Here is a 25,234-nt window from a genome sequence, read left to right as displayed (position 1 = left end):
CAATTTATTACCAAAGGGTCTCAATTCTGCCTCAGAAACAGCTCTCACATCCAGCCACTGTCACCCCTGCCACAGCCAATACTTGGTCTGAGGCCTTGTCATCTGGGCTACTTAATAGCCATTTTTAAACAGTTTTACTAAGTACTGCTAATAATAGCGAACACCTATGCAGTGCTTACCATGTGCCAAGAACTGTTCTATGAGCTTTCGAGTCTCACAATAATGCTATGAAATAGGTTACTATTCCTGTTTCAAAGAGAAGGAAGATGAGAACAGAGAGGTTAAGTAACTTGTCCAAAGTCACACAGCTGGTAAGTGGCAGGTCTGGGATTTGAATTCTGTCTTCAATTTGTGGTCTGTCTTCAGAGACTCTACTATTAAAGGACTAATGCATACTGTTTCTGTTTTAATTTAACCCATTATTATTTTTAATTGTTGCATTTTTTTGGAATAGGTAAAACAGTTAACTCATTCAAAATTCAAAAGCTACAGGAGGCTACATACTGAAAGACGTGTGCAGAAGGCTACCTCCCACCCTGGTTCCCCACCACAGGCCCCTGTCCTGCAGGTACTCAGCATGACCAGTTTCTTCAAGGGTATCCAAAGCAAATGTTTATATGTTACTATGTTATTTTCCTCCTTTTTTTCCTGTTACACAGGCAGAGTATATTGGATGTAATTTGGCATGTTGCCTTTCCCACTTAACAACATATATTGAAGATCATTCCATATAAGTGCATGAAGAGCTTCCTCATTATTTTTTTCTTTTTTCTTTTTTTTGGAAAGACTGCAGATGGTTGAAATGAGGGGTGGGCAAACTTTTCCTGTAAAGGGCCAGATAGTAAATATTTTAGGCTTTATGGGCTTTATGGTCTCTGTCACATATGCTACTGCTGCCTTTTTTTTTTTTTTTTAAACCTTCAAGAATATAAAAACATCCTTATCTGATAGGTTGTACAAAAAAAGGCTGCAGGCCAGATTTGGCCACAGATCATAGTCTGCTGATCTTTGAACCAAACGGGCTCTTACCTCGCTGCCCTGCGTCCTGTCCTCCCTCCCTCTGGCCCCTTCTTGACCATTCAGAAAGAGCTCTCTTCTTATCACATAAATCCAAAGCTGCCACTGCTCCCTTTAAAGCCTCTATGCCTCTCCACTCCCAGCAGGTGGAGGTCCAGGCTGCTGAGCGGTGCCTACAACGCCCGTCATGATCCCTGTGCCTCTCCTCCCCTCCCCGTCTACTGCTCTGGTCCAGGCCACTATCAGCTCTGCCTCAACTCCTGCAGCGACCTCTTTGCCCCACTACTACTACACCATCTCTTGCCACAAATCCACTCTCTACACCCCAGTGCAGTCCCTTGGATCGTTTACAAGTGCAAATCACATCTGGGAACCTCTGATAGCTTGTAGCTGCCCCAGAATGAAGTCAACTTCTGTATCATGGTCCACAAGGCAGGCCAGCTCCACTCGGCCCTCCTGTCAGACCTCACTGCCAACACCATCCCTCCCTCCACCCCCCACTCTCCAGCCACAGTGACTTTTCTGTTCCTCAAACAAGCCGAGCTCATCTCTGCCTCTGTGGGTGCTGTTCCCTTGACTGACCTGTTCTTAAAGTTCAGCCTCCGTTCAAATGCCGCTTCCTTAGTGAAGCCTTCCCTCACCTTCCAACCTAAAAGGGCCCCTCCACGCTTGCCCTCCACTGAGTCACCAGGCTTTATTTTCTTCACGGTCCTATGGCTGTCTATAATTATACCTTGGTTTACATTAGGAGGCTCTCTGCTCTGCTAGGATGGGTGGGCATCTCTGGTGCACAGCACATTGCCTGGCACACATTAGATGAACACTGAAAATTTTCCGATTCAACAATGGAAGAATTTCAGCCCAATTTACTTTTCCTAGTGGATTTCTCCTCACTCCTCACCTTATATTTCAGTCTTCAGTTCCCCTGGCTTTCTCAACCAATCACTACACAGGAATCTCCCTCCTAAGCAAACAGGTTGTCATCTCGGTCATCTCCTCCTTCTCTGAGCAACAAACTCCTACTTACCCATCAATACCCAGCTCAGATGTGACCTCTTCTCTTAAGTTTTTACACTTTCCCTTGCCAGGGTCAATTTCTTCCTCTGGAAGGCTCCCAGAGTGCTTTGTATAGACCTCCCTGATCACACTGGGCCATAATTTCCCTACCATAGATGTTTTTTTATTTACTTTATTTAGATGTTATTTTATTTTTTATTTACTTATCATACCCTGAATACTCTCAAATTTACATATATATATATATATATATATATATATATATATATATATGTGTGTGTGTTTCATTTTATCTACAATAAGCATTTTACCTATAGGGAAAGGACACTTTGGATGCTGTTTATATAAGTAGGTATGAACACATAATAATATAAATAGCATCATTTAGCTCCGTGCTATGTGCTTTATGTATATTATCTCATTTAACTCTCCTAATATCCCTAATGAGGCAGGTACTATGGTTATCTGTACTTTTCAGATAAGGAAACTAAAGCAAGGTTGGGTAACTCGCTCCTGGTGGATCTGGAATTCACTGCCAGGCTGTCCTGCAGGCAGCTGGTGGCCTGGCTCTTTGAAGGTCTGTGTGCCCTTGAGCTCTCAGTGTAACAGGATGGTGCCCAAATCTGCCCTCTGACCCTGCGTGAGACCTGGGGACACGGCCCTGCTCAGAGAGGGGTCAGTTGGGACTCTGTCACTCCCCTGCAGCAAGGTGCCCCGTGTGGGGGACACAGATGTCCCTCTGACAGCCAGATGGAGAGGCACAATGATGAGGCTGCCCTCTGCACACCTGTGACTGTGCCATTCCCAAGGGCAGCCAGGTATCCTTGGGGCCTGCTTCCTGCTGCCATATGCTGCTTATCCATGTGGACATAAGCTGCTCTGCCAGCTCACCCTTGAGCTAATACGAAGGGACCGCAGGGCTCTGGGCAGGAGGGTGGGAGCCTAGAAGGCAGAGGAGACAAGGGCAGAAGGAGCTGCCATTTCTCTTTCTTTTCCTTTAGCCATTTCCCCCCTCCGCCCCAGCTTTACTGAGGTATAATCGACAATTAAAAATTCTATCAGTTTAAGGTATACAACATGATGATTTGATATACGTATACCTTCTGAAAAGCACAGCAAAGGAAACAACAAATGAAAAGGCAACCTATGGAATGGGAGAAAATATTTGCAAATCATATACCTGATAAGGAGTTAATATCCAAAATATATAAGGAACTCAAACACCTCAATAGCAAACAATGAATAACCTGATGAAAAAATGGGCAAAGGGACTTCCCTGGTGGTCCAGTGGTTAAGAATCTGCCTTCCAATGCAGGGGACACGGGTTGGATCCCTGGTCAGGGAACTAAGATCCCACGTGCCGCGGGGCAACTAAGCCCGTGCGCCGCAACTATTGATCCCATGAGCCACAACTAGAGAGCCCACGCACCACAAAAAGATCCCTCGTGCCCCTACTAAGATCTGATGCAGCCAAATAAATAAACAAATAAATAAATACTTAAAAAAAGGGCAAAGGACGTGAATAGGTATTTTTCCAAACAAGATGTACAAATGGCCAACAGGTATATGAAAAGGTGCTTGACATCTTTATCCTTTCCTTTGAACAAAGAAACTTTCCTTGCACCTTTCTTCAGGGAATAAAGGCAACAGGCAACAATGAGCAAGTGTTTGTCTAAGACATACAGACTTCCTCTGTTGCAGAGTGTATCCTCGTGTAAAGGAGAAGAGAGTGCTGGAATGGATTTGCTGTAGTCTGGCTTCATTATCAGCTCATCAGGAAAATTCTGCCTAGAGAAGTGGGTCACAAACTTGAGGGGAATGCTACTCAAAGTGTGGTTCTCGTACCAGCAGTATCAGAATCACCTTGGAGCTCAGGAGAATCGCAGACTCTGGGCCCTACTCCAGACCTGACAAATCAGACCCTGAACTGTAACAGGATCCCCCAGGAAATTCCTAAGCACATTAAAGTTTGAGAAAACACTGACCCAGGGTGACTGATTAAAATGTGAGTTTAGGGCTCTATGCCTTAGAAATCCTGATTCACTTGAGGAGGGTGAGATCCAGAAATCTAACAGGCACCACCTACTTTTTGCTTCTGCCTACTTTTTTGAGCAACTGTGGTCTAGAAGCAGTGCTGCTTGGTGGAAATAGTACAGACGCTATATTTAGACAGTCTTGAGATCAAATCTCATTTCTAATAGCTACAAACTAAATAATGCTGAATAACTACTTCATCCTGTTAAGCTTTAGCTTCCTCAGCTATAAAATGGAGATATTAAATGTCTATACCTTCAGCTGGGTGGTTTAAAGCACCTAGCACCAAAGCTGTGGCACACAGTATGTATAAATGTTAAATATTATAGCCATTAGATCAAACAGCTATCTAATGGTTGCAACACTGAATGGTGGACTGGGCCAGGGTACTGATTAATTTCAACTGCAGGGACAGGGAAGGCCAAAGAGGGCTAACCAAGGTGTGATGGCTGTGGTTTCTCTGTTACTTAATCTTGGCCCTAAAGACAGAGAAAGGATTAGACTGCAGCAGTGATCAAACTTTATCATCTACTAAGAATCACCAGGGAAGGGAGTTAAAAATGCTGATTCCTGGGTGCCACTTCTCAGAGATTCTGTTTCATCTGGTCTGGGATATGGGCTAGGGATCTGCATTTTTATCCCCAGGAGATTTGATGCATGAGTCCTCCAATCTCACCCTGAGAAACAGTGGCTTAGAAAATATGTGTACTTATTGGATAAAGGAAGAGCCTGATGCATGTGGTGCCCTGGCTGGTACTGGGAAATATACATAAGGATGGATGACTCCACCTGGTGTCCACCCAGCTGGGAGCTGGGGCCTCCAAGGAGAACGTAAGTCTGTGCTGCTGTGCTAGAATATCGACACGAACGGCGGTCCGGAAGAGCAATGGAAAAGAGGCATACCTGGGCTTCCGCAGCTTCAATGCTGTGGGAGAGATTTCCATTTTGTACAGGTTCCGAAGCATCACTGGATGGTGTCATCTCCACTTCTGTGCTGGTGCTGTTTGGGAGCTCGATTTTTTCTGTGACATAAATCAGGCACATACAAAGAAAGCAAATGGAGTCAAGTAGGGGTAAGAGCCATATAGAGAAGAACACCCTATATTGGGCCAAGGGAGAAGGTAGTGGTCTCTGAGGGGTGATAAGGCCCAGGGCTGAGGTTGTGTCAGATGGCAAAGGATTTCTACCCTTCTCCCCCATGCCTTTTAGTGTACTCAGCCCTCTTCCTCTCTTTAATAGCTCTCTGGCATCCCCTCTGGCCTGATGTCTGACCTTAAGTGCCCTATCAACTCCCAGGGTATGCATTCTCTAGACTAGGCAAACTGACCAACTCGCCACTCAAGAACATGAGCATGGACATTTTTATACCAAAAGCCAATCTACACACTAACTGTTTATACCCAGGACCACACCTCTCAGATATTTTTTATAGCAGGATCTTTTCTTTTGTATCACATTCCAGAAAGGATATTATTAGCTATGGCCTCAGAAGACTTGGGTCCTAGGTTCTACTCTGCCACCATCGGGCTGTCACCTTGGGCAAGTCCTCTTCTTCCTCTGGGCTTTAGGAACCTTATCTATGAGATTGGGGGAATCAACTGGGTGACCTCCAAGGCCCACTGCTTCCAGCTCTAATTCCCTCAGGCTCAGTGAGTAGACAACTCTGCCGGAGTGTAGGTGCCACGCGTAGGGCAAACCTGGGAACCCGGCCTTCTCGAAATGCATGGAGAATGCTACTTAGAACATTCCACACCTGGGCATCCTACTGCAGGCCAGGCAAGAGCGGGGTGCTGAACAAGTAATCATTCCTGAATGAGAGGTGACATTTGGCTAGAATGACTCCCGGGTAATGGTTGAACACTGGGACTCGTGGACACTGGGCATCTCAGACAGGCCTGGGTTCACACTCTGATTCTGCTACTTGTGCTGTGGGACCTTTAGCAAGTGACTTAACTCCTCTGAGACTCAGCTTCCTCATCTGTAAAATCAGGGAGATGATGACAATAGAAACACCACTGCTGCTATGACTAACAACAACAATGCGATCAAAGGGTACGCTGATAAAGATTACATAAGAAAATGCATCCAAAGCTCTCAGCACAGTGCCTGCTACAGAGCGAGCAAACAAGAAATAGAAACTATTGGGATCCTCATTATCGCACCTGCCTTGCATTAGAAGATTTTTTTTCAGGGCTCAGAGGAACACCAGTAGGTGATCAGTGATCAGGCACCACTGAGGTTTTTTGCCATGATTTCAGTGACAGGGAAATAAAAAGGGTTCCTAGGCCCTCTGGCTGTGCTGGGTCAAGTCTCGGATTTCAGGAGACGATGAAGCTCTGTGGTTCAGTGTCAGCGTTGCCAGGAATACCAGAATGCTCATCAGTATCAGATATGGGCAGTCTCAGGCTGCTCATAGAGTATCAGAGTATTTCTAGCAACTTCAGAAAAACTAAACATTTTTATCACTGGTAAACTCTCACTGGAAAATCATTTGAGAGTTACATAAAAACTGTTGGGTTTGAAGGAGCCAAATTTTGGAAGTCATAGGGAAATATTTATGTTTATGTATTTAGTTGTGGAATACAGAGGCATAGATATATTTAAATGTAGAAAGCCACTGAAACTCAAACTATTTTATCTTTCCATGTTTTCAGTCGTGATGATGTTATCTTAATGATGTTCTGCTGTGTGTGACTGTGTCTTTTTCCTGGTATACTTGGTTTAGTTATTTAAACTAAAAAGTACTAAGTACCTTGGGAAATATTAAAATTGTGTTTAGGGTGTCTGTTGGCTGAAGTGATACAACTTTAGGATCGGCCTTCAATAGCCAGACAACACAGGAGGCTGGGTCCCAAAGTGGAGTTAAGATGTCCAAGAACAGACATGAACAGATGAGAAGAAGCAACCTCCCAGGCATGATAGTTAGCATTTTAGCTTATTTCCTTTAAGTTTTTCTTTTTATACCCAGTAGACTCTTGACTGTTTCTTGGCCAAATAGTTTCTGCGAGCTAGAAGTCAGGATAACAGGAGAGGCAGAAACTCTTCTAAGGAATGTCATATATTTCGAGTGCAACACTTTTAAATTTTGTCTGCAGATAATTTTAGTTTCTTGGGCAATAGTATTGTGTATCGCATAGTTCCAGATTAGGGTAAATTTAGTCTGAATTTAGAATTAAAGAGCTACGTGAGAGTCACAGACTGGAGATGAGGAACATAACATTCCAAGTTAAAATGAGATGCCTGAATGTCATGATCTGGTCACACAGGAACTCAGAAAAGGTCAACCACAAGAGACCTGGGTGAGTACTGTTGAATTCTTAAGAAAGGAGGGGCAGGGTCATCTTGTAGGAACCCTGCCACTCAGTTCAGGAGTGACCAAGTGAACAATCGGGTAATTTACTGGGGGTGCTGCAGGCATTGTCACAGGTATAAAGTCTGGCTACCAGGCAAGAATTTCAGAAGGGGTACTCTCACCTTTTGTTAAGCATTAAATGACAGGTCTATATGACTTCTTTATGTGCAATCCCTGAAATGAAGTGACTTTCTACTCTTCAGTGGAGATGCCTGGCTAGGAGGTGGTGTAACTTTGCTTATTTTTAAGTTTTTATTTATTTATTTTATATGGTTCCGCAGAGAATCATTTCGCTCTTTTTTTTTTTTTTTGCGGTACGCGGGCCTCTCACTGTTGTGGCCTCTCCCCTTGCGGAGCACAGGCTCCAGACGCGCAGGCTCAGTGGCCATGGCTCACGGGCCTAGCCGCTCCGCGGCATGTAGGATTTTCCCGGACGAGGGCACGAACCCACGTCCCCTGCATCGGCAGGTGGACTCTCAACCACTGCGCCACCAGGGAAGCCCCATTTCGCTCTTTTTAAAGTTCATCTGGGGGTAGGTGATATATTGTGTCTATTCATGCCCTGTACCCATGAGGGGGAAGTGGGACTCTTCCTGACACCCAGGAAAGGGCTGAGTTGCAGGGTTCTGTGTCTGCACTGAGTTGGGGTGTCCACACTGGGTCCTGTCTCTCTGCCCCACTCCATGTACTTCAGGAAAGGCACGGATGGAAGTCTCCCAGACTCACCCACATGATTAGCAGCGCCATTCTGCCTCTCGTTCTCATCCACCTGACATTTTTTCTTGGCGATCTTGTGGAGAATTGAAGCCTTTTCTCTGAACCTCCCTGAAGCAAGAGAAAGTAATGGAAAGGAGACAGGTGAGAAGGAAGATAAAGAGAGAGGTTCGTGGCAAATGGCGAAGCGCCGGTGAAGCAGGCATGTGGCTTCCTCAGCTATGGGGCCGGTCAGCAGCAACCACTCCTTTCTGCCCAGCCCAAAGGCCCTATGACCTGCAAGAAGGGTACTTTCTTACCTTGTGATTCTTCAGCCCAATTCTCTATCTGAGAATCTCAAGCTGCCGGATCACAGATGAAAGGTGACCTCTTCTCTCCCTCCCAATTGCTTACAAAAAACGAAAGCACCAATCATCACCAAAACTCCTCCCCCTACTGCTGAGGTCTGAAAAGTACCATTTCAAGGTAATCATTTCAAACAGCTGTGCCACAAAAGTAATGCTTCTAGAGAAACAGAACTGCTCTGGAGGCATAGCCGTGTCTCTGGAATTATATGCTCACCCCAGAATTGGCTTTTGACCATGGAAAGCTAAGCCCAGGGGTCCTTTGATTTGACTTTGGTTTTCAAACACTTATCTTAATTAACACTGCAATTTCTATAGGAGTTGGGATGCATCACAGCTTTTCGTATTAGTTGAGTCAGCTGCAATTAAGGCATCAGGGAGGCAACTGATTCCAGTTGGGGATTTACGGTAAAGGATGAGCAACTAAGCACAGCAAGTAATGTCTGTTGGTGAAGAGACGCTTAGGGAAAGGTGCTGGAAAAAATACCGTTTTCAAAGTAATCATTTTAAACAGCTGTACCACAAAAGTAATGCTTCATTTCTTCTCCATTACTAACATAATTAATGGGTAAATGCATGCAACAAGCACAGAAAAAAAGCATGCAAAAGTGTAGAGATTACTTTATGTGAAACATAGCGTATTTTTCTTTCTCTTTTAATCCTTGATTTTTTTCTCCCTGGGAACGTTCAAGGTACAAAGGAGCCTCATTTGAAACTGACTGATTATTGCCTAGATTCAGATATGATGAGTCCCTGAAAATATCACAACTCCTACAATTTTCCCACTAGGCATTGGGGGTTGGCTGGGTTCTCTAGCAGCATATTAGCAGGGGAGCTCATTCTACTTTTCTAGTTAGACCCAAACCAAACCAAATCAAACCCCAAAACGTTTCTCTTGGAGAGCCTGTCCTCCTAGGATGGGGCATGGCAGGTTGGCATCCACATCCCACCCCTCCTTGTGAATGGAAATCCTGGGGAGTGGTCACAGAGGTGACTTGTGTGCCTGGCTGGGGATGACAGGAGCTGTAAACTAGAGTGGGACCAGTTGACTTCAATGGTGAAAATGATGGGGGAGAGAGCCCCTTCTGCTTGCAAGCTCCATTAGCCTTAAATCTAGATGCCTGCTACCATAAAGGAAGCCTCCAGCAGGTAAGTACCTTAGTCTAGGTAATGAATGTGCCCTGCTGGGCACACCCTCCAAGGAAGCAGGAAGAGGAACATGACACAGAGAAAAGTGGGTCAGTATGTGGCTTGGGCTTCATAAGGAATGATAAAGAAGGACTAGGTGATGGGCATGATGTCCATCCTTGAGGGATGTTGAAGGTCAGCATTAGGTTCCCCACGCTGGAAGGTAATTTGAATTTGGCTATTTCTATTTAATCTCCATGGAAACTCGGGGAAGAAAAGAGGAAAGGAAAGAAGTCTGGGGACTAGGAGAAGGAGGAGGTAAAAGGGAAGAAGGAAAAAAAAAAGAAAAGAAAAAGGAGAGAAAAAGAAGGAATTCAAGAAGGAGGAAACGGGCAGGGAGCTGGGATTGTCTGGGGGTTGCCAGGCAGCATGGATGCAAGACACGTTCCTGGCTGCCAAATCTAGTCTTATTTGGGGAGTAGATAGCTGGATAATGAAGAGTGATTCTCAGCATTTGGCAGCCTGAAGCCTACAGAGGGGTACTTCTTGTGGAAGACAACCCTAAGAAGTCCTCAAATCATCTGCTGAAGAGGCAAGAAGAGGAAAAGGGAGGTTCTAAACTTTATAGAAGGTGATGATTCTAGTAATAATGCCACTCTGTGGATTTGGGGTCTGTCTTTGAACTTAGACATTCTGCAGCTCTATGATCAACAATTGCTATTTAAAAATTGTATGTAAAGTAATAATAAAGCAAGAGAGCATTCAGAAGAGGAAACAAACAAGCCTGGGGAAATAAAACGTGAAGTAATCCAATCCAAGTAATGCCCAAAAGTCATGAAACATGGGCTGGTTTCCCCAAATTCTCTAAAGGAGGAGTGGGAGGACAGGGTAGGGAAATGATTCAAGAATTGGGATTTCATAGGTTCTCAAACATTTCCACAGACCAGCAAGGGTTTTCTAGACTGGGTGTCACCCGTTTTCCCACTGCAGGAGCACCTCAGATTTTCTGTGCTATGGAAAAATGGGAGGGATAGACCTTACTTGTTTTCTCCTGGGGTTCAGCCCTTGGGCAGCAAGGCAAAGCTGCAGAGGCTGCCTGGGGAGCAGCTCTCGTCCACCCACCCCTTCAACTTCTTTAATACAACGTCTGCCCCAATTTGCAGAACCTGGCAGCCATTCTGCCTTGTGAGTGCTGACAATGGCTGCTCCAAGGCCTAAAAGGATTTTCAGAGATTAGTTTCTAGAAAAGCAGCACACAGAAAAGGTGAAGAAAGGGTGAAGGCCCACCTTTAGAATTTAGCACACAGGGGAGTTCCTTGGGGTGGTGGGGCAGAGCTTCGCCAGCAAGGCATCCTCATCCCAGTTCCGTGGACACCCCTGGGATCACCACAGGGCACCTTTTGAGAAAAGCTGTGAGGATCATGCTGACAGGACAAGAGTGAGCACACAACATGGGATTCTCAAAGGGACCCTCTGTGTTTGGGGGTAGGAAGACCTGGCACCTTCAGGACCTGTTCAGCCTGAAGCCACAAGCTGGGAGAACGCCTCGCAGGATGCATGTGTGTTGGGGACAGCACAGTACTGTGGTTAAAAGGATGTGATTTCGAGGCAGCTAGGCCTGGGCTTAAGCCCCGCCTCTCTCACTGGCTCTGCTGGCTGAGAACTGGTAAACACATGAATATTTCTGAGCTTCAGTTTTCCCACCTGTTGAATAGGGATGTTAACGACTGACTCCTGAGCTAAATGCAAGGCTTAAGTGAGAAAATATGTGTAAAGGACTGATCACAGTGCCTGGCATTAGCAGAACTCTGTAGATAAGAGGAAAAAGAAAAACAAACCAACAGACAGCCCAGGGGCAAGGGTAACGTGGCCCTGAGTTGCTTTAGAGCAGCTGTCCCCAACCTTTCTGGCACCAGGGACCAGTTTCATGGAAGACAATTTTTCCATGGACAGGGGCGTGTGGCGGTGGATGGCTCAGGCGGTTATGAGAGCCATGGGGAGCGGCAGATGAAGCTCTGCTCACTCGCCCGCGGCCCACCTCCTGCTGTGAGACCCGGGGTGGGGGACCCCTGCTTTAGAGGAATCGTTGGCATTGTCTCTTCTCTCAATCCACACAGGCGGGTCTGGAGAATTAGCTGCATCTGACCCGACAGTGTAAGCATCGGGGGCCTTGTCGGATTGGTGTTTAGTTTTCAGTGAGTCCCCCAAAGTCAGTTCCAAAACCAATTAGGAGAAGGATCACTTTATACTTTCCCGAAATTAAGAAGGTCAAGGTGAGGGAGCTGGCCCTCTGTGTTTTAGATACCTTCATGATCTTAAAATGAAAAGATAGTGATCAGCTTTCTCCCATTACCTGTGAGGACAGAGTACAGGGAAGGGCTATTGGTGTTGCACAGTGGACTCGGGGTGGCTCAAAAGAGCTTCCTGATGCACAAGGGCTTTACCTCCTCTGTGTCTCAGGCTCAGAATTTTTAAATGGGGATAATAAATAGAACACCCAGCTCGTACAGCTGCTGGAAGACTTAATGGTTTGATACACAGCAGGTGTTTAGACGGCCCTGACATACAGTAAATTACTCAGAAAGGGTTGGTATTATTATGGAAGTGAATGCAGGACCTTCACCCCATAAATTACTGAAAATAAAAAGCTTGATATTTAAAAATAGAATGGAAGCTTAGCAGCCTCCGGTGCAGGAGACCTTGGCAGTAAAGGCACTGCTTCCATAGACTATTTTAGGCATGGATTCCACGTTGGCATAAGGGTTGACATGGACAGGTCTAAGAGAAAACTGTAGCTCTGTGCCTAAAGAAGACGACATTTTCGAGCACTTTTCAAGGTGAGAGGAGTGATTTTTAACATTTTTTAAGGCAACTTTAAAAAATATACTCTGCTGCAGTGTGAACCCTTCAAGTGTTGTATTTTTATACAGCGACAGATAATTTGTATACTTAAAATCGCAGAAATAGCACATTCTGCTCAAATCATGAGGCACCTAGTACGTCAAAACCTAGTACACAATTTTAATATAGTTTAGCTTGCTCTGAAATCTGCAGAAGAATACCAGCTGAGTGTCCTCAGGGGACTGTGTGTTGAGGGGGTGCGGCAGGGAAGTGTGGGAGAAGATCAAAGCAGAAAGGCCTATTATGAATAAGAACAAATTTTGGAAGAACAAAATTTGAGGAATCAAAATCCTCAACCAATCTCTCTGCCATAAAACAGAAGCTCTAAGCTGCTTCGCAAAATAACTTTTGGAGGTTCTGTTTACTCAAAGAAAAAGCATTTTGCTTCTGCTTCTGCTGTTAATTAATGGAAATGACCCCTGGAAATTCCTTCACATCTTTCCCACCAAGTAATCAGCAGTGCTGGACAGGAACCCTTTGGGCTGGAGGTAAGATTCCCTCCCGGCTGCCATGGAACATTCTGAGCACCAGAAACACAGAAGAGATAGGACCAAAGAGATTTACAGATGTAAAGGGAGTGGCCACACACACCTCGGTGAACAGACCTTGGTTTGGGAGAAGAAAAGGGAAAATGAAACAGGGGGGAATACTTAGTGTTTTAGAAACTATTTTTGTGTTTTCAGTTCTGCCTTTCCTGTCTCCGTCTTTGAAGTTTATGGCTTGGCTGGTAGCTTAAAAAGTAAAAGGGCACTGAACTTTCTTCCTGTTTATCCCCTGTCTTTTTGTCTGGAAGCAGAGACTCAGGTCAGGCAGCCAGGCCATCGTCACTCTGAGAAGGTATGCAATGGAACTGACGTGGCAAAGAGCAAATGCCGACCTTGGGGTCATCGTGGGTTCCTCTCACATCCCACATGTTATCCACCAGCAAATCTGGGGTCTCTACTTTCAGAATATTTCAGAATCTGACCACTTTCCCCTCCCCATTCCCCTGGGCCGAGCAACAATCCTGCTGGCCTTTTGGCCAGTCTCCCTTCCACCTTTACCTCTCTGTCCCCCAGGCTGGTCTCAGTGATCAGATCATCACGCCACTCACTCCTCTGTGCAAAATCCTGCAGTGGCTCCTGAGGTCAAAGTGAAAGCCAAAGTCTTCCCAATGACCTGGAAAATTCTTTCCAGTGAAGCTCACCTCGACCCCCTCCCCCGGCCCCTCCCCCTCTCCTAGCTTACTCTGCTCAAGCACGCTGGCCTCCTTGCTGTTCTGGAAAACACTGTGCACTCTCCCACCTCAGCGCCATGGCCTTTGCTGGTCCCTCTACCTGGAATGTTCTTCTCCCAGGGATCCACGGGCTTCACTCTCTCAACTCCTTCAAATACTCGTTCAAATGTCACCTTCTCATCAAGGCTGCTCTGAGCAGCCTATTTAAATTTGCAACTTTTCTTTCCAGCATTTCTCATCCCCAGCTTATTTTCTTGAAAAAGTGTTTTTCACCATCTAATTTACTGTATCCTTATTGCTATTGATTACCTGCTGCTTCCCATGAGCAGCCAAGCTCCACGAGGGTAGGGATTTTCATCGGTTTTGTTCGCTGCCGAATCCCCAGCGCCCAGCGGGGCTCAATCAATCCTTGTGTTTGTGGTTTCCTGGCAAGTTGATGAGGTTCGTACGTGCTTCTCGCTGGCTAATGACCCAAAGTAAATTCTTTCAAGTCCACCCAAGCCCAAGGCCCCAGTAGGGCTGAGGATCCGTACGTAGAGCCCCAGGAACTGTCCGAAGGTAAAGAGGAGAAATGGGCTGGACCAGGTGTTTATGCACCAGAGATGGAAGACAGAGGGGGACACCAGTCATCCCATTCCTGCACCTCCCCCACCAGGCTGCCCAGGTGAGCACTGGCGAGCACAGCAGAGAGCAGAGCGGGGAAAGCTGGGCTTTGGCTTCTCCTTCTGTATGAACATACTCCTCATTTGTCAAGGCCTAACTGAAGGCCAGACCCGAAGCTTTTTCTCTACTGATACACACACCCATCTTCCCAAGTGGAAATCCGCCCGCCGCTATCGTGGCACTTTGTACCCCTGTCACAGCCCTTATTTCAGTTTGCTGCCCACCTGTCTGCTTTCCCCACCAGAGGGCAGGCTTCTCAGGGGCAGAGACCTCTCCGCCATCCGTGTATCTTTGTGTCCCTCAACAAGCGTCTTAGAATCGTGCTTGGCACGTCACATGCAGTCACTGAGTTACAGTGAGGCTCTCAGTATATTAGCTCCCCTGGGAAGTCAGCTTTTTTTCCAAGTCAGTACAAGTCACAGTCTTCTACTCTGCAAATATTAACCAAGACTGTGCTATGAATCAGGCAACATTTGGTAATAAGATCCAGCTGGTGGGTGCCCTTGTAGAGTTCATAGCCTGGAGCCAGCGAGACAAGAAACAAGGACTTGAGATTCATGCCCTGATGGTATGGGCCTTCTCGGGAGGGCATGGAGACTCAGAGAATAGTGAAAGTTCTAAGATACAAGACACTACCTAGCAGCTTGAAGGAATAAACTCCTCTTGGATCTGACCTGACTTTTATTCTTAAAAGCAAAATATTAAAAATAATATTCTCATCCTGCACAAAAACACCAAGATCATAGAGTTTACTTACTTATTCAACCTCTAAATTATTTCCTCTAATTTTTGTGAAACATCATGTAAAACCACTTATTGTAAAATTACATTGACAATAATGGAAATTAAGCTAGTATTGTAATAAAGTAGTTTGTAAAGTGTCTTTGTAAATATTTTGTGAATGGACCACATAAAGATGATGAACATAATTTAATTGTAGTTATATTTATAGATGTAATCATAGGACTAGTATTTGTAATTAATAAGAATATTTACATAATTGTATCTCAAGCGGTGGCCAAACCCATCATATAATGAAATGAAGCAGGCTGATTTCCTTATTAAGGCTTTTAAAAATAATTTTCTGTAACAATGGCCTCTGGAGTCACAAGTAAAGCACAGTTCTGTCTACATGTGAATTGGTTCTATATCATCTCTCCTAATGGGGTCACCTTATCATTGGAAATATGAGAGTGTCTTCCTAAATATTTTGGAAGATTTCCAATGTGTGTCAAAAGTTGGTATCTTAAAGGTTGAAATTCTGTCCTTTATCCCAATTTCCTGCCTTTTCAGGGACTCTGCCTAATCAGTCATCTTATCCTCAATCCTTCCCTTTCCCCTCAATATATAATCATGCTTAAGTCTTTCAACGTGGCAACTTTTCTCTTGACTTCAGGTTTCCTGCGGGTACTGCTCTCTCTTGCCTTCTCTTCATGGACAAGCCTCTGGGAAGATCAGTCTGTGCTGCTGCCTCTGTGTCCTTAGGGTTCCTTCGGTCATTTCTTAACTCTGCACCTGCCATTTGTCAGCATTGCTCCACTGAACCTACCCGTGGCCACTTTTCACCTCCACTTGCCTGGATCTCTCAGTGGCATCTGATATTCCTCACTCCCCTCCTCAAAATCCTCTTTGATTTTCAAGGAGTCCCGAGAGTGCTCCTTAAGTGTCATCACTCCTCAGGGGCCCCTCCTTGGTCTCTCTTCCTCACACCTCACATTCTCCCCAGGGACCCAGTGGACCACTGCCTAGATAGTGATGATTCCCACATTCAGATCTCTGGCCCAGATCCTCTCATCCAATGGACTTCTGAACACCTTCACTGGGAAGTCCCTCTGATGGTTAAACTCAACATGCCCCAGACTTCCATACATCATTTTCCTTCCTAGGAATCTGCTCTTCTGCTTGTATTTTCTGTTGGTGATTTCCTCACTTCCAGTGTTTTCTAGCCACCTTAGAGGTCACCCTCTCCCCCATATCCAATTAGCTGCCAAGTCCTTTTGAGTCTACCTTTGAACACTTTAGATCCAACACTTTCCAGCCTGGATGTTGGTTACAGCTTCTTAATTGGTCTCCCAGCTTTTAATCACATTGCCGACCTGCCTCCTTCTAATTCACCCTTCAGATGGCTTGGAATGCTCCACAGTTATTTTCTTTTTTTTTTTTTTTTTTTTCTTTTTGCGGTATGCGGGCCTCTCACTGTTGTGGCCTCTCCCGTTGCGGAGCACAGGCTCCGGATGCGCAGGCCCAGCGGCCATGGCTCACGGGCCCAGCCGCTCCGCGGCATATGGGATCCTCCCAGACCGGGGCACGAACCCGTATCCCCTGCATCGGCAGGCGGACTCTCAACCACTGCGCCACCAGGGAGGCCCCACACAGTTATTTTCTTGTCTTACTCCTTCTTAAGACTCTGCTTTAGGCATCTCATCTTTCAGGAAGCTTTTCCTGAGTCCCTTTCCTGGTCTGGCAAGGCACCTTGGTACTTTATAACAGCGCTCTGATACTGATCCTGTCATGACAGTTATCATAGAGCCTTAGAGGTGTTTTACTGACTCTCTCTCCAACTGGCCTGTGGGCCCCTCAAGGCAGGGATGCTGCTTTTCATGTCCCCCCAGTACTTACTTCTTAGGCTGGTCCTCAGTAAGTGTTTATGAATATAACATGAACACAAACAACAAAGGGAACCTTGTGTGTGTGTATGTGTGTGTGTGTGTGTGTGTGTGAGAGAGAGAGAGAGAGAGATGCTTGGAGTTCTTGCTGTATGCAAATCTATTTGAAGTTTACATTCTTTTCCAGGGGAGAGAAAGAAGGAAGATCCAGAAACACATCACAGGAAACTCACCAGACTCTCTTCCCAGTTAATGATGTAAATTAAATCTCCAAAGTCTAATAGTGTTTACAATTAATGTTTGTCTATTTTGAGACTCTCTTAAAAAAAAAGATAACCTAATCAAGTTCAGGCAAAATCGGAATTTTACAAACCAAAAAACTCGCAGCAGGTATCAGATAGCAAACTACGATGTTTCAGGCAAGGAGCCAATTTACTGACCTTGGTCGAGGCTGACACGGCTTGGGAGCTACTGCTCTTCATAATTTTGGGTCGCCTGTTTTATTATTTGAGGAACTTAATTTTCTGGACCTTTCTATCTCATATACACAGATACAAATGGCTCACACACAAACATCCTCAAAGGAGTTTGTCTGATCTCAGCTTTGGAGCTCTGAGTCAGGGAGGGGCTGCCGGATAGAAGGCTTGAACGTCTTCCCCCTGCTCCCATCCCTTGCACCCTGTGGATATCTAAGAGGTAAACGAATAAAGAATCACTTTACCCAGGCATGCTTCAGATCCAAGATTTGCCAGCATCCAGCCCCAATGCCACCTAAGGGGTGGAAAAGAGCTCCTTGGAATCAGGTGGTCAAAGCCTGTATCTTGGGTATGTCTCTCTGCAAATGGGCTGTGACATTGGTGTATTCATTTGGGCAGAGTTTTGACTTGTTCATAGCACTTGGCAAATAGTAGGTGCTCAATAAATATGTGTTGAACGGTTACTCTGACATGTATATAAAAAACAGAATGTAACAAAACAGTTCTTCCTTATGATTAGCCTGTATATTGCCCAGTTATTTATCTTGGCATAAAGGGAAAGATTTTATTCTGTAACAGCCACTGTTTCACGTACACCCATCCTCTCCTGTCACTTGGATTTCATGTGTCTGCAAATTGTCAGTTAACTTGGATTCTTATGTTCTATTTTTTCTGAATCCTCAACTTTACATGGTAAACTGGTGCCTGTAAATCTCATTTGAAATGTGGGTTTGCAACAGAAGTGCCGGCACCTGCCGTGGGTTCTTAACTAAATGGGACTGAAGGCTTAGTGGCCCGTGACTAAAATGAGATACTTCAGTTCATTGCAGATCTAATCAAGAGAGAAACTTACCATGTTTAATTGAACATGCCAACCTCCTGGTATAACAGATTCCCACTTTTTTTTTTTTAAAGAGAAAGTTTCATGGGGGTGGGAAATTATATTATTAATTTATAATAACAGTGTTCAAGTTTGACTGATGAAGGCGAACTTAACATTTTCAGTTCTGAAGATGTCAGAAATAGACAAAAAAAAAGCATCCATGGTTTGCCTTCTGCTGCCACTTAACACCTTCTACATATGCAATGTGGCAAAGTCTGCCTTTACTTGCCAACTCCAATCTTTCTGCTTTTACTGCTGACAGTTTAGATCATGAAAATAAGATGCAATGAAGTTTGAAGAGCTGGATGTATTCTAATGAGAAGACTTCCTTGGTCCTGGTTTTCAGGAAGACCGTGGATTTACCCACACAGCTGGTTTGGTCTTTCTGACAGATCTGATACAGGTTACTAGCTGATTAGTTTGGTTATGCACACACACTAGGCTGCTGTCTTCCTAAGATCCAGCCCCAGGGAGAGACTTGTAAGAATACATCTCTAAAAAAGTAATGTGGTTAATAACTGATGAGTTAAATCTGTTTTTTTGGAGAAGGCTCAGCCTTCACGGATAGCATCTGTTCAGGTGCCCAGAAAAATTGTGTGGTTATGGAAAGTTGGACCGAATGAGTTAAACCATAAACCTGGAATGAATGAAACATAACATGGTGCTGGAAATGGTGTCTGTGCACAACAGAGGGTGCCCTCATTGGTAACCGAAGGGAGAAAGTTAACCTGCAGTGTACTTCTCAGAGTTTCTATAGGGATGTCAATGGTCTTGAGGCAAGAAGGCACAGGCTGCAGTGGAAATTGGATATTCTGTGTGGGAGGAATTGCCTTGTCATTGCATTTAGAAAGGACAAGGACTTCCATCAGAACTGCACCCTGGCTTTCAATCAACTTTGGTAAAAAGTCAGGTTTAGCAATGAGTACATTAGAAGGTAGTTACATTATGAAGGCTTATCCGCTTTGGAATGAAGTCAGTTTGAATCTCTGTTCAAAGAACTTATTTAAATTTGTTGTTTAAGGCTTGCTCCTTCACTGTTACTAGGAGTGTAAATTGGTGCAATGCCTTGGGAGGGCAATTTGACACTACCATTCGAAGTCTGAAATGTGTATGTCTTCTGATCTGTCATTTCTATTTCCAGACATTTATTTTATATCTTTATTTATATCTTCTATTCAGTAGAGTTTATTATATGGGCAAAGAAGATGCTCATGTAGCATTGTAATAACTACATGAACAAAATTGGAAATATCCTAAATCTTCATCAACAGGGGACTGATCAAACCCACCAGGGAAGAGCCGGGCAGTGGAATACTATGCAACTGCTAAAAAGGAATGAGGAAAGTAAAAAAGTGCTAATACGGAGATATCTTCAAGACATATAAATAAACGAAAGCCAGGTATAGAACAGTACATAGAAGAAAAGAGAATATGTTAAAAAACTGATAAAAGTGGTTAACTCTAAGGAATGAATGGAATCTGGGGTAAAAGGGGGGCTCACTTTTATTGTCTTTCCTTATGTAATGTTTGCTTTTTACCTCTGTGCGCATGTAATGTTTTTATAATAAAAAAGAATAGTTAAAATTAATTTGCAATTTAAAATTTCTACTGTGGTAAAAGTTTAGATTTATAACTAAGAATATAGGATTTTTTGGGGGGTGGGTTGTCGTTCTTTTAAGGGTGTATTCCACAGGAACTAATGGACTATTTTCTGTATTTAACCACATTAATAAAGAGTTTGGCTGTGAAATGGATCAACTAATACACAAGCCTTTTATTCCAGATGCTATGACCCAGGAACATACCTACCACAATCTTGGTGGCAGCTTAATCAAAATGCAAGATCAAGTTAATCTTAAAGGTAGACTGCAAACCAAAAATGTCTGCCGTCCCACTTAATAAAGGCACCAGGACAGGATCTTGGACATGGGACTGGAAGGGGCATCCAGGTATCCATTATCTGAACATCCTTCTGATGGAGGCTTCCTTGGCTTCTCCAGAGATGGGAGACTCACTCCTGTCTGAGACAGGCCATCCCATCTTTGGCCATGTCGGTAAGAAAGGTCCTCCTGTGCTGGACTGAACTCTGTCTCCCTGAATTAAGGAAGGCTGATCTCCTTCCTCAACCTTCCCCACTCCAAGCTGGACTCAGGGGGATTCCCCAGAGCTCCTCTCTCCTGGAAAGATAGACCCCACTTTATCACTGCAAACTGCCCATGCAACCAATCGAAAGAAAGAGGCTCTAGGAAGAACTTTGAAAACATGGTTAGGTTGTTCCCATCCCATGCTACATCCTTGTTCACTTCAGCACCATCCATCACCATCGAGATGCTTATCACCAAGTGGCTCTGAAAATCCCTGGACTGACTCAACCTCCCAGCCCCACCATCGGTAAATCTCTTATGTCTTAACCTCTTCTATGAACGTTGTCTTTTTGTTCCAACTGAAACATAGCTGTTTCCTGATGGCCCTTTTTCTCCTGTGGCCTTTGAAAGTGACACTACTTGTCTCTCCAAGTGCCCATATTCCATTCCTCCTACCTTACCACTCATAGATCATTTCTCTGTCCTTCTTTGAAGCCCAGGCCAATAAACTCTACCACCTATACCCCAAACGACTTCCAAGTCATCCTTCCCTCTTTCCTGAATATATGAGAACCCAGTTCACTCGTTTCCTCTCCACCATTACTCGTGTTACCATCCATGGTAACTCTACGTGGGTGAGCCCTGCAACACTTGGTTCCTCACCGCCCTCACCTACTCGCTTCCAGCTGCCCTTTCCTCCAGCTCACCTCATCCATCCACTCCTGCAGTTAGACCTTAGACTTTGTCACTAGCAATAACTGCACCATGTCCAAACTCCTGACTGGAAACATCCCACGTTCTGTCTATAACTCTTTTATCTTTCTATTACAAAACTTCTTTGATCTCATTGGTCAATTCATTGATGCCATCACCTTTTTATGCCCCTCCTTTAGAACAAGTTCTTCCCTTGGCTTCTGGGATGCCATTCTCTCCTGGTCCTCTGCCCACCACAGTCTCCTTTGCTGGGCTGTCTCCCTTCTTCCCAGACCCTACACTTTAGAGTCCCCAGGGCTCACTCCTTGGCCTCCTCTTTCCTATTGATTGGCTAGGTATTCTTATCCAGTTCTGTAGCTTTAAATGATACCTATATTTTACGACTTTCAAATCTATATCTATAGCCCTGACTTCTCTCCCAAGCTCCAGACTCCAATTCCACTTTCTCCACATCTCCATTTGGATGTTCCATAGGTAACTCAAACTTAGCATGAGCTCTCAATCTTCCTCACAGAGCTTGCTCTGGTCTCAGTCCTCCCCATCAACATACAATTATATGAAAGTGATATTTCTCTGTTGTGAAGAGATTGCAAGTTGCCTATCAATATCTATTCCTTTTTCATTTCCTAATGACATAATATCTGAATTATTGGGGCTAGCAAATCACTCAGCTTAACATACTACATTTCCAAGCTTCCTTGAACTATGTGTAGGCACGTAACTGAGTTTTGGACAGATTTTACTGGGAGGGTCTAAAAGGAAGCCTCCTTAAAAGGAAGACAAAACAGCTGGGGAAAATAATTTTGGCCCTTCCTCCTTCCTGGAATACAGATGGGATGGCTGGAGCTGTAGTGGCAGCCATCTTGGACCATGAGGTGCCCTTGAGGTTGAAAGTCATATATTAGGATGGTGAAGAAGAAGGATGGAAGGAGTTGCGGTCTAGGATTACTGTGAAGCTTCCATATCAGCCATGTACAGCCTGCCTCTGGACCTCTTTTACTTGAGAGAGAAACATACTTCCATCTGATTTAAACCACTGTTAATCTGGATTTTCTGCTATATAGAGCTGAAACTATCCTGCTTGATATATCAGGGTATACAACACAGTCTCATCCATTCAAAGCCAGGATTAAAATATAAAGTGAAGGCCACAGATAGCACCAAGGACCTGTTTTAGGACTACATTTTCAGAGGATACCTCTTGGGCAATGGAAACTACTGTTGAATAGTATTCCAAAATTCAATTTCTCTTTGAGAAAGAACTGGAATATTTCATTGGAGTTAAGAACATCAAATGACTGGCTGGACTATGTATCAGGGTGCTTCTGTTTCTTTGAAATAATGTGGGTTTTCAAAACTCAGCCACATGACTAATTGAGGAAACCATGATTCACATAAGACATTATTAGTTTCTCAGCTTGGTAAAGAGGTTGCCAATAGGTTGCCATGAAACTAGCCTTAATTTCATTAAAGAAAAGATCATTATTATTTTTGCCTTTGATATTACAACAAACTTTTCTATCTTCTCTTTTCCTTACACAAATGAACAAAGATTGACTTTTTAAATCGTGGAGAAATTATTTTTCTAGAAATGGCTTCTGTTAAATGGCAACGAGTTTAGGACAATACATGGCATCTTTGCAAAGTATCCTTAGTCAGGATTTCTGTTTACCTACCTACCTACCTACATGTCTCGGTGACTGTTTATCTCCAAAGAGCAGAAATGATTAGTTGTGTATACTGCCACTGGTGGAAAGGCATCTCTCCTTTGAATGTCTCTGTCCCATCACACGAGTTTGTTTTCTTTTGAACTAACTTTCTACATTTTCATTTAAAGTAACTTTAGTAAGGTAGCCAAGTTCAATTTATTGAGGATGTTCCGGAGTGATAATGGTATGAAATTTGGGTGTCTGCAGATGAGAAATAAACTATGGGTTATTTATTTATTTTTTAACTGAAGTATAGTTGATTTACAATGTTGTGTTAGTTTCAGGTGTACAGCAAAGTGATTCAGTTATACATGTACATGTGAATATGTACGTGTATATATATATACTCTTTTCAGATTCTTTTCCATTATACGTTATTACAAGATATTGAATACAGTTCCCTGTGCTATACAGTAGGTCCTTGTTGTTTATCTATTTTATATATAGTAGTGTTAAACTATGGGTTATTGACATTAAGTAAAAATCGGAGATTGCTCTTCCAAGAATATTCAGTATCACCCCATGAGGAGATAAAGGGATGGATGCCCATGTAGGGGGATCTGAGGTCACCAAAAGACTACTCCTAGAGCCATTTGTTTGTATCCTTGGAAACATCTTGTTACAGAGGGAAATAGAGTCTTTGGGAGGAGTGAAGCTCACGAATCTATCAAGTCTAGGAACATGACTCATACAGAGGCAGGTGCTCAGCTATTATCAAGTGAACACATTAGAATCAGGTGGCTGGTGGGAGAGTCATCACCTTGGCAAGCAGGAATGAGGCAGTGGAGACATGGTCCCTTCTGAGAAGCCTGCCCTCATTTCCATTGGGCTCCCCTGGCACCTCGGGTCTGCCCATCATGCTACTCATCTCTCTGCCTATGTCTCCCACTAGAGCGTGAATTCTTCAGGAGAAGCACTGTCTTTCATCTCCACAGGCCCTGCACCCAGTCTAGTGCCTGGTCCATACTGAGTATTGCTGAAAGAATACGTTAGGGAATGAATGAGTGAGTGAATAAAATTCTGATTGGCTCGGGGTGGGAGAGGAAGTTGGGTGTGGCCCAGGGAGCTGTTCCCATTTATGTTCTGGGCACCTGAAGACAAGGGAGGGAGGGAAAGGGCTCCGAGGGGAGGGGCAAATTTTACAAAAAATGGTATGCTTTTGTCCAGTGTCTGAGAGTAAATAGATTGTTTTATTAAAATAACATTTTAATGGTAAAGTGTTCCAGTAGGGGGGCCATGTTTCAGTCAATAGCTCACTGTCATTCTTAGTCTGTGGTTCAACCTTTCCCATGGTCTGGTCTCCATCAAGCCTTTCTTCCCACTCCTACCCTGTAGCCAATCTGAACTGTCCAGTTCCTCATTCCACCTTGTGGAGCAACCACAGCGGAGCTGAGAGGACAGGGTGTGGCATGCCACAGTCCTGAGTTCAGGTCCCTCATCTCAACTTACTACCTACGCATCCCAGAGCCAATTACTTTTCTTCTCTGTGTCTTCATTTCCTCATCTAATACAACACTTCTTTGGGCTTTGGTTTTCTCATCTTCAGTAAAATCTACCTATGTGATCATCACAAGGATTAAATGACACAGAATATATAAAAAGCCCACAGCACTGCACCTGGCAGGTGGGAGGCACCCAGTAAGGGTTGGTGTGGCCCCTCTTTTCATCCTTCTCTCAGCCTGGTGGCTCAGAACTTACCACTCCTCCTTTCCCAATTTACCCCGTATTTACTGATCTTTTAGGGTGCAGGTCAAAGATCACCTTCTCCACGAAATCCCTCCCCACCCCACCCCCCGTTGAAAGCAATCTTTCCTTCTTCCATAGTCTGTCATCTTTTTCTGAGCACCTGTGGTACTGACCACTCTCTTCCTGGTGGCTCAGTGATTGCTGTGCTTTATTTCTCCCCTGTCTATAAGTTCCATGGGGCAAACTGCCCACCTTTTAATCTTGTGTTTCAACTAAGCACCTAGCAGAATAACTTGCATATAGTAGGTGCTTAAAATAATAAACTGAATCTGTGCTGGACAATTCTCTATATTGAGGAAATCATCACATCATTTCTCTTAGGATAGGGAGTGGCATATATAATTCATCTTTCCATTTAATCCACTTTAGGGAATAAAAATAAAACAGGCCTCGTTGCAAGTAGCTGATGTCACACAACATCCAGAGCACTCTCTGGAAACAGTTACAAATAATGACTAGTCACATGGGCAATTACAATAAAGCCCTGTCAAGGGCTAGTCACAATTCTAAAATTGTGAAAAGAAATGCTCAAATGAAGGGGGATATTTCCTGAAGGCTATACTAGTCCCCTATTGCCCATAACATCTTCACCTTTATTATGCCTCCTTAAACTGTACAACATGGAAGTGA

At 44.2% G+C, this 25,234-nt stretch overlaps 1 protein-coding gene across 1 annotated transcript in view; it reads right to left on the bottom strand.

Annotated features, from left to right (window-relative positions):
- SLC24A2 (solute carrier family 24 member 2) overlaps positions 1 to 25,234 on the bottom strand; it is a 245,936-nt gene that overhangs the window by 43,005 nt on the left and 177,697 nt on the right. The window contains exons 6-7 of the mRNA XM_081237450.1: positions 8,147 to 8,245; positions 4,972 to 5,090 (exon numbers count right to left, since the gene is read on the bottom strand). Of these exons, the coding sequence (XP_081093576.1) occupies positions 4,972 to 5,090; positions 8,147 to 8,245 (218 nt within the window). The remainder of the gene's footprint in view (positions 1 to 4,971; positions 5,091 to 8,146; positions 8,246 to 25,234) is intronic.

The sequence above is a fragment of the Mesoplodon bidens genome (genome assembly GCF_964165515.1).
Source record: "Mesoplodon bidens genome assembly, chromosome: 6".
Taxonomy (NCBI): Eukaryota; Metazoa; Chordata; class Mammalia; order Artiodactyla; family Ziphiidae; genus Mesoplodon; species Mesoplodon bidens.
The sequence above is the reverse complement of the archived record's forward strand: the minus strand, read 5'-3'. Positions and strand labels throughout refer to the sequence as shown.